Below are 9,644 nucleotides of genomic sequence, written 5' to 3'. Positions count from 1 at the left end.
GCCAGCCGCCCACTCCTCCACCCGCCGCTGCAAATGTGGATCGAATTAAAGTCAACCCAGGCCACCCCCCCCACCTCCAACTGCTGACTCCTCCTTCCAACAGTGGCCTGATCCTTTCTCCATTCTCTTTTTCTCTTTCCTTTTCTTCTACGTGCCATTTACAGCCCTTCTCACTGCGGCTGTTCCTTTTGTGCTTTATAGTGTGGAAGTAGTTTTTTAATATATAATTGTAATAGTTTAAAAATGAAAAAACTACAATAAATATAACAATACATATAAATATATATATATATAAAAAAAAACTCACAGAAAATTGTGCGAGTGTTCTGGAACATAACTTTTAAAATGTGTATTTTAGTTTTGTCAGTTGCTCTGTAGTTGTGATTTTCAAAGAGCCAACCAGAAACAAGATCTGTCTCTGAGGGTTTTTCCCTTTAAAATGTAAAGTTAATAAAGTTAAAAAAAAGTTTGTGTCTCATTTGCATTTTGTCTCTGCGTAACAAAGTTGAAATAAAATAAAATCACCAAAATGACTCTATTACTGTGTTGTAAAAAGGGTTAAGAATGTTTGTAAACAATTAACTATTGTTTTCTATATAAAAATTTTAAAATTATTGTAGCTTTTTGTTTTCTTGCTGTGACTTCACTGCAGACTTATGCTGCATTTTATTTAGCTCATATTTTGGATGTTGGAGTTGGGACTTGAAAGCATTCCAGTTAAACATTCAGATATCAGCTAGCATTGTTAGCACTGTGCCAGGTTAGCAGTGTTAGCGATACTAGTTAAAAGCACATTATGCAGTATCTAAACCCCATGAAAACATACCCCCACAGTACTGGGGGTAATTTGATGCAAATATAGTAGATAGAAGAGATAATAAAAATACTACTACCGTTTTTACTACTGTTGATATACAGTGCAGCCATCTTAAACCCCATCCACAGGAAATATAATTTTTGGTCACTGACAACTGAAAATGCCTTCCAGAATGGGTTTTATACTTTAGGTTCTTCTAAGTATCAGATTTAGCATTGAGGACTGATCTGAACACTCTTGGTATTTTAATCTCAGGAAAAAAAACCTGAAATAGTTTTCTCAGCGTCCTGAAGGAGTTCCTGAACAACAGTTGCTGCTTTTCCTTCACACTGTGAAGCTCCAGCTCATCCCAAATCACCCATCTCAGTTGGGTTTAGGTCAGGAGATTGTAAAGGTCAAACACATAGGTGTCCCTTTAAATGTTTTCATGTCTTTAATACTAATCTATAATGTAGAAAATACATTAAATAAAGGAAAATATAGCATAACGAGAAGGTGTTATCAAAATTTTGACTGGTACTGTATGTCCCTCAGCTGCTGCCGTACCTCCATCAGACAAGTGTGTAGCTGTAAAAGTAAAGTCTAAAGTCTAAGAAGGAGAAATACTATGAAAAGTCAAGTCTCTAAGAAGGAAGCTTGTAAAATCAATGCAAAAAAGGTTAATTTAGCATTTTAAAATCTGTTTCAAAGAGTAGAAACTGAGAGAATGTGTCAGAACCATTCAAAGAACAAAATATGTTTTTTTACATTTACTGAAAAATGAAGATGTGTGATGGGTGAAATGCTTTTTCGTATCTTCTCCCTGTTGCGTAAAAATAAAGCTCACAGACACAATAACTTCTTTTGAAATGATCCATTTATTGAGCTGTTTTTACAGTGGCTTGGTTTCGCCATACATAAGAGATACTGACCACTGAACTCTTTCAGATTTACTATCTGAACAAGAGCATCAGCACCTCAGACAAACAGTCAACCAACCAATGCCTGTACAACACAATGACATAACTGCAGCCCATGCTCTCTTTCTCTGTCGTTCTCTGTCTTTCCATGTAATCCTGACTCATATCTAAAGCACTCGCTCCCACACAGCCATAGACGAGGCATGGGGTGTCGTTACATCAAGCAAAATGGCTTCACCACCAATAAATAGAGTATAAAAACACAACTGTTATAATTATCATTATCAAAAAAATTTAACATGATCATAAAAGAGAGCAAAGGCACTGAAACAAAAACCACCTCGGCAGTCAAGGGTTTCAAATCAATTAGGCAAAAAAAAAAGAAAACGATTATTGTGGCGTTTGGCCAACAATGGTAATGAATCGTAACAAAAATAATCAAAAAAATAATACTTAAATAACATAATAATACTATCTTTTTATTGTCAATAACAATATCCAGTCAAGTTTTCCTATAAGTAGACTTTCTGCTAACTAACAGATATGCACCAGTTAATTCCAGTTTGGCAGAAAACACGTTTGCAGCTCATCAAATTGTGTGGCTTTGTCCTTTCTTTGCGACCACTCTGTGGTGAATGTGAACTAACTGTGTGCTGATCAGCTGTGACAGCACAATGGCACTTTACGGTGATTCATAGTGGTTCCTTAAGACACGAGTTCACCAGCAATGCAGACAGAGACGAATAAGCCTGAACTGAACCTTGGTGTGATTTTTTAAACCATTTGCCGCCTTTCAGAAGGCATCTTTGGAATGGCTCTAGCTCTTGAACGAATGAGCTGGACCTGCTGAAGCTTCTCTGTTGTGTAGGTGAGAAGTTCCCTTGCTTAAGGCAGGACAGAACTGGACTTCTCCACTATCTGCTGTGTATCGCTGTCAGTCAGTCAGCACTAGGACGAGGACAAAGACATATTCTGCATGTTTTGGAACAGGACTGCTGATCTAGGATCAGTTCCATCATGTGAATGAGGCTTACTGTGAGACGTTTCAGAAATTTCAGCCCCGGTTGAATCAGGGAGTACCACATCCATGCTTCTGCCATAAAATAAAAAGAAATTAAAAATAAAATAAAATGATAAAAGATTCAATATTTTGGAGAATCAAAAACTGAAGCATAATAAACGAAAATACTAACGTAGTATAATTTTTTCACTGTGAATCCAGTTGACAATACAATGCAATACAAAAATGCAATACAATGCAATACACAAAGGGTGTCTCATTTTTCTGCAGTACCCAGGACCTCTGTTGCACAAACCGCCTTCATATGTTGCACAGATGTCAGTCGGTTTGTTGATACGTGGTTTTAGCGATTTATCTATTTCAGCACTCCTTCTGCTATTCATTGTAATAGATGATGATGATGATGATCATGATGAGGGGGCTTTGCTGGAGGGGGGTGCACAAACAGGAACTGTGAAACAATCTCCTCTACATTAAACAACATTCAGCACTACTTTCCCTGTCTTTCAGACACGGAGAACTATAAAACAAACACTTTCCACGTCCTTTCTCAATCTCTACCTACCTCATCGCGCTACGTCAACACTTCCAGTCGTCTTTCTTAATGTACAGCAGGATTAAAAGCTGCTGTCTCCATTTTCCAGTTAATCCTTCATGAAACCTGCTTACTGGAAAAGGATTGTACCTAACGTTCGTACCTACCACTATTATTAATAACACACTTCTCTAAATCTTTCTCTAAATCTGCTCAACATCTACACTCACTTACCTTCTACAACACACTCTGTGTGACTTCACTATAGGGATGCACTCAAATAAGCATTTTCGGCTGAAACTGAAACTGCAAAAATGCAAAATGAACGAAAAGTGAACACCAAATAGATTTTTTTTGCAGGTTGCGATTTAATCGCATTATTAAAAACAATCATGTTCTATATTTATTTTTCTGTCTTTTCATAGATTCAGTCAAACACCATTTTCATCCAAACTATTTCATCAAGTATTTGCTGAATACTTGGTGCATCTCCATTTCACTACTACATTAAGGCTACGTTACCTAGCATACTAACTTTGTTCCAAGTTGATTTACGCACAATAATCAATGGTAAAAGTCCAAAAAGCCCAACTTATTTAAGTATACAAAACAGCAAAGCACCCCCAGAACAAGTTCTAGTACAAACATGCATGCCACTGCTTTTGCCAAGAGCCTTTGGAATTTGCTGGATCATCACTGTTTTGAAAACAGTAATGTTTACCTGCTTTTTTTTCTTAATCCTCTGTTGGGTCAACGTTCCAAAGATCACATCAAAAAAACGAATGACATACAAAAAAAAAAAAGTCAACTGTGCCTAGTTGGTCCTCATACTGGTCAATCACAGTATGAGGACTCAACAAATCTGGATGTAAACAAGTAGAGGCATCAGCTCTTCAGGAAAAAAAAACAGTGGAAATGTCTAAACTGCCTGTTTTGGCCTGTTACATTCCTCAGAACTGAGAGTGTGTCTGAAAGTGCTACCTACTTGTTTAAAAAAAAAGAAAAAAAGAAAAAAGCCTGCTAAGGTGAAGATGTCCAGAGGGCTTAAAAAGCAATTCACTTCAATCAAGAAACCCACACACACTCCAACCCAGAGAGCCAAACAATGCACAAGCACTCTTCCAAGAGCCAGTCAGACACGGGCAGGCCTTTTAAAGCCTTTGAGGATAAAACCTTAAACAGGGCAGCAGAACAGACAGAAACAAAGTCATTGTGTGAGGGATTCGGAGAGGTCGGGAAGAGTTAGGAGCTTTAGAAGCTGCCCTTTCATCTTCACGCAGGATCAGCGCCCGTCACTGAACTGTCAATCTTTAAGTAGCATGTAGAGAAAAAAAGGGTTGTCACTAGAAGCTTTTTACAAAGACTTTACAGAGGTTTGATGGCTTGGGCTAACATTACCAACGTGGCCGTGGCCAATGTGCTTATAGAAAAGGCCTTGCACTCTGAGGTCCTGGGTCTCTCAACATTCAATACAATACAAAAACAGAACAGCACATCTGGTGATGGCTCCATCTGGCATCTCTCTCCACTTTTTCTTTGTTTTAGGAAATGACATACATAATTTTATATGAATTTTAAAAAGGCACTTCCTACATATTCCCATACAAATGAGTCTAAATATAAGACCTGTAAGAGTTTGTCATAATATATTTTATATATATATGAGGCCTCATGTCTCATGTATACGGTCTTAGTGATTAATAACGAAATAAATAGCATATATAATAATTATATATGTCAGTTCCATTCGGGTTAAAGGAGAGACTGAGATTCCCGCTCTTCCAGTACAGCCAGAGCACACCAGTTCTGTATCGCTAACTCTACGCTCTAAAATATTAATAAATAAATGACACTGTCAGTTCATTTTGAGCAAGACCCTGGTTTTCTTTTTCATTTTTTTTTTTACAGGAAGTAAAAATCACAACATGTGCTCTACGTGAGTTTTAAGGTGCTTTTGTAAACTCAGCTCGGCTCTCTGCTTCGTCTTCAGAGCCGCCCACTGTGTGGTGTGTCTATGTGTGATTCTAACTCACCTTCTGCTTGAACATGTAAACATTTGAACTCAGCACTGGTCTTTGTGAGGGTTGAGGGCAGGCAGAAGTAACTAACTACCACTGTACCTACTGAACACGTACTGTACTACACTAAGCTTGTATCTGTGTGATTTTTGTGTGTGTGTGTTCGGTAGTGTATAAACCCAACTCGATCTGTTCAGTCTCCTGATCAGACTATCCCAGCATCACACTGGTCGTCAGAGATGCACGAAGCAAATCAGAGCCTCGCACATTCCCCTCTGCCTCCTCTCTCTCTCTCTTTCTCTTTACATCTTTACTTCTTCTACCCCTCTTTCTCTACGACAGGTTGCTGCTGATATCCAGGGCTTGCTGGTACACCTGAGTCATGTCATCCAGGTCTCCCAGCAGGGAGAAGCTGCTGTTGTCTCCAGGAGAGCCTTGCCCGTGCGCCGCTCTGCCAAATTTACCGCCGTGGAGAGGCGGTGCCGCCTGAAGCCCTTTGAAGTTGGCCAGCTGAAGCAGGTTCTCTGCAGACACGCAGCTTCTGATCTTGGGCCGCGGGGCGATGGGAGGCCAGTCCACTCCGCTGAAGGAGCTGTTGGTCAGGATGCTGCTGTCTTCGCCCACAATGCTGGAGGGCCGGCTCTGGCTGCGCGACAAACCCGAGTCTCCGGATGGAGGCTCTCCGAGGACGCTCATGGAAGGCATGGCGCTGTAGGTGGAGTATTTGCCGTTGCGCTTCAGAATGCCCTTTCTACCTACGGCACGCTTCGGTGGTGAGCTGGCGACGAGTGGAGTTATAGTACCGCCTAGCAGGTCGGAGGACTCACTGCGCTCTGGAGAAGAATAGTACCCTGATTCACGTTGCTGGCTGTTCTTCAAGATGCCCTTCTTTGGCAGGATGGGCACCATCTTAGCTGGAGAGCCTCCCGTCAGTGCTGGCTCCTCCTCCTCTTCTCGCCCCTCCGCAGACCCCGTCTCCCGCTCTGCTTCTTTTGCGGTGGGCACCAGCTCGATGTCCTCCAGGGTGGGAGAGTGCTGCTCTTCTGATGTGCGTGTCTTTAGAATGCCTTTCGGTCTCTTCAGGCCCAGGCTGTCTTCTCCATGGCAGTGGGGCATCCCTCCATCATTCTCTTTCTTGGACTTCTTCAGCCGCTGGCGGACCAGCAGGAGCGGCTCAGGCCGAGTGCCTTTGGTGCCTCGTGGTTCTGTCCGGTTCTGCCAGTCGATGAGGCGAGCCAGCATGGGGGAGCCGGTGTCACGTTGGGTCTCGCAGTCACAGACGCTGCTCTTCCAGCCCCAGTTCACCCACCAGTGATTTGCGATGTCCTCCACTGTAGCCCGTCTATCCGGGTTCACCATCAGCATCCAGCGAATCAGACCCCGTGCATCTGGAGAAGCACGCAGTTATGTAGAGCTTAGGATCATGTACAGTACCATTCAAAGATTTAGACACACATTCTCATTCAATGTTTTATATATTTTTTTTATAAAGCTGACTGACAAAATGCCAAGATGTGCAAAGCTGACTCAACTAAGGAAGAGGTGTTGACTTTGAAAAACGTACAATATAAAACATATTCTGGTTTGTTTAACACTTTTTGTTTACTAAACAATGCCATGTGTTTTTTTCTTTAAAGATTGTAGTACTGTATTTTTCTAATACCATAACTGTAGATTAAAAACAAAAAGTGTGCATATACCACCTAACAAAAATACAAAAATGTAGCACTTAATTAAGCCTGAAACGCACAGTCTGGATTACTGGATAATATCTCTACCTACTCTATATACAGCTCTGAAAAAAAATTACCACTTTATTTCCTGTTTCTCTGATTTTGCTATACATTGGTATTTGTTTGAGTCAAATGAACTCTGTTGTTTTATTCTATAAACCACGGACAACATTTTATATTAAAATATTGTCATTTAGAGCATTTATTTGCAGAAAATAAGAAATGGCTGAAATAACAAATAAAGATGTAGAGCTTTTAGATCTTAAATAATGCAAAGAAAACAAGTTCATATTTATAAAGTTTTAAGAGTCCAGAAATCAATATTTGGTGGAATAACCCTATTATTTATACTTACATGATCTACTCCACCAGTATTACACACTGCTTTTGGATAACTTTATGCCACACTTGGTGCAAAAATTCAAGCAGTTCAGCTTGGTTTGATATTTGTGACCATCTTTCTCTTAATTATATTCCATTTTTAAGTGTTTTCTTATTTTTTTCCAGAGCTCTCAAAATAATTATATTTACATAATAGATAAAGTCCATAAATGTATTGTATGTCCAATTTAATACATGTACAATCTCATCTTTCTATTCTCTCTAAACTACAAAGAGCATGAATTAGTCCTAAAAGAACAGTTCTGTACCTGAAGACTGTGTGGGTTCTCTGTATTCTCCATTGCTGATTTGGCGGATGAGGTTCTTGTGGTCTCCCCCGTCGAATGGCATCGTACCGTAGACCAGAGTATAGAGCAGCACTCCCAGCGCCCAGCTGTCCACCTGCAGGGAACAGATAACATTGGCATCTGCTGACTCTGGACAATAAGCACTATAAAAGACTGCAGAACAAAAAACCCTACAATCTGCACTGCCTGAGAGAAACAGACACGCTAAAGATAAGATAACTTTTAAGGGGGTAAAAGACTCCTCCTGTCACGCATGAACAGCCAGGTCTTCATGCTTATTGCTCCCGGCATTGTAGCCGCCAAAGTACAATGGCGCTCTTGTCCTCTTATGCTGTGACAGTCAGACTAAGTGTCAGTGTGCGGTAAATCTGTAAATCAGTGTGCACTTCTCAGGTAAGAAGCACTAATGTTATCAGTCATTCTGTCCTGTTTTTTGGGCCTTCTCTTATATAAGCTCCTTCTCTCAGCACACACACAGAGCAACTTACATAAGACCCACAGCCCCAGTGGAGGAGCAGGGAAGAGCAGCTAGAAGGCACAAGTGGCTAATGGAAGCAAGATTTGAGATACCTCAAAGAACTGGGAAAACCTTGCACTCTCTTATAGGCCCAGTCCCCTCATTAAATAAACCATCTCACAAAGGCTTGCTGGGTCCTGTATGGGTGTCGGGTCACAGGAAATCAGATAGCAAGTCTTGAGTGATTAGACTTCCTCCCAAATTGTTTTGCTCAGGGCCTTCCTCTCATCGTTCAGAGTGTGGAGAGATTCCGATCATGACAAGGTGACACAGCCATTGTGTGTGCTATTTATTCCTCTTGCTGGCTGTAATTTGTGGCTTTTCCCATAAGAGTATACTGTAATTTTGATTGCAATCTCTCAGTTGCTGTATTTTTTTTTGTACCCGTAGGAAAATTGCAGCAAATTAAAGCAAATTGAAAGCCTCTGCTTTTGAGTCTAAAAATATGGCCCGCACTTGTTATAGAACACTCAGCTGCCAGACTCAGTCTGGCATTCTGGAAACGCCTAACAAGCCTGCTGTAAACAGGATCTCTTTACCTACCACAAAGACAGAAGGGCAGAAAAATGGGCAGAAAGAAAACATAACAGCATACAGTACTGTGCAAAAGTGTTAGACACAGGTTCAAAATAAGATTTTATTTATTTATTTTTTCATACAAAAAGTGGTGGTTTTGTGGTTGATGTCGTAGGTGGTGTGGTGCAGTGGATAACACTACTACATGCCAATAAACTACCGCATCATGTGGGAGACTGGGGTTCAATTCCCACTCTGGGTGTCTATGCTGCACTACACCAATAAAAGCACTTGGACAAGATTCCTAACACTAAACTGGCCAACCTCTGTAACAGTAATAACCTTGTTATAAGTCAGCTAAATGCTACAAATATAACGTAAATATGAATTGGTTTGCATCCCTGTGTTTAATTAAAATGAAAAAAAAAAGCTCTCCTCATGAAGTCTAGAGTTTTTTTTATATATAGTTCTCAACTTATAAACTTCTTTGGTTTGGTAAATCAGCACTTAATCATATTAAATCAGGAGGGCTGGGAATGGAATTGAACTAATCCACTGGATCACTGACTGGGAGCATACAGGAGATCTGGAACTATACTTTGTTCTTCATAATTGCTCTCAGTATATTAATTACTTTCTTAAAAAATAAAATTTCTCATTACTTTTTGCAGTATTTATGTTTATTTGCATGTGTTTTGCATCAAATATAATGTTTGTTTGGTTTTGAGTCATGCGCTTGAACTTTTGCACAGTAGTGTAAATACTTTCGAAAACAACCATTTTTACCGCCCAAGCCTGTAGAACTCATCCGAATGCTTTTGTGAGGACGTTTCATGGCAGCAGCAACCATAAAAACTTCACAAGCTTCAAATGTCCTCAAAAAGTATCCTTTACTGTGC

The 9,644-nt window shown here is 40.2% G+C and overlaps 1 protein-coding gene across 1 annotated transcript in view; it reads right to left on the bottom strand.

Moving 5' to 3' along the window:
- Positions 1–1,655: 1,655 nt before the first annotated feature.
- Positions 1,656–9,644, bottom strand: part of nuak1b (NUAK family, SNF1-like kinase, 1b) — a 33,810-nt gene continuing 25,821 nt past the window's right edge. The window contains exons 6-7 of the mRNA XM_049474370.1: positions 7,674–7,806; positions 1,656–6,678 (exon numbers count right to left, since the gene is read on the bottom strand). Coding sequence (XP_049330327.1) covers positions 5,624–6,678; positions 7,674–7,806 — 1,188 coding nt within the window. The 3' untranslated portion in view covers positions 1,656–5,623. The remainder of the gene's footprint in view (positions 6,679–7,673; positions 7,807–9,644) is intronic.

Source organism: Astyanax mexicanus, chromosome 2 (genome assembly GCF_023375975.1).
Source record: "Astyanax mexicanus isolate ESR-SI-001 chromosome 2, AstMex3_surface, whole genome shotgun sequence".
Lineage (NCBI taxonomy): Eukaryota > Metazoa > Chordata > Actinopteri > Characiformes > Acestrorhamphidae > Astyanax > Astyanax mexicanus.
The sequence above is the reverse complement of the archived record's forward strand: the minus strand, read 5'-3'. Positions and strand labels throughout refer to the sequence as shown.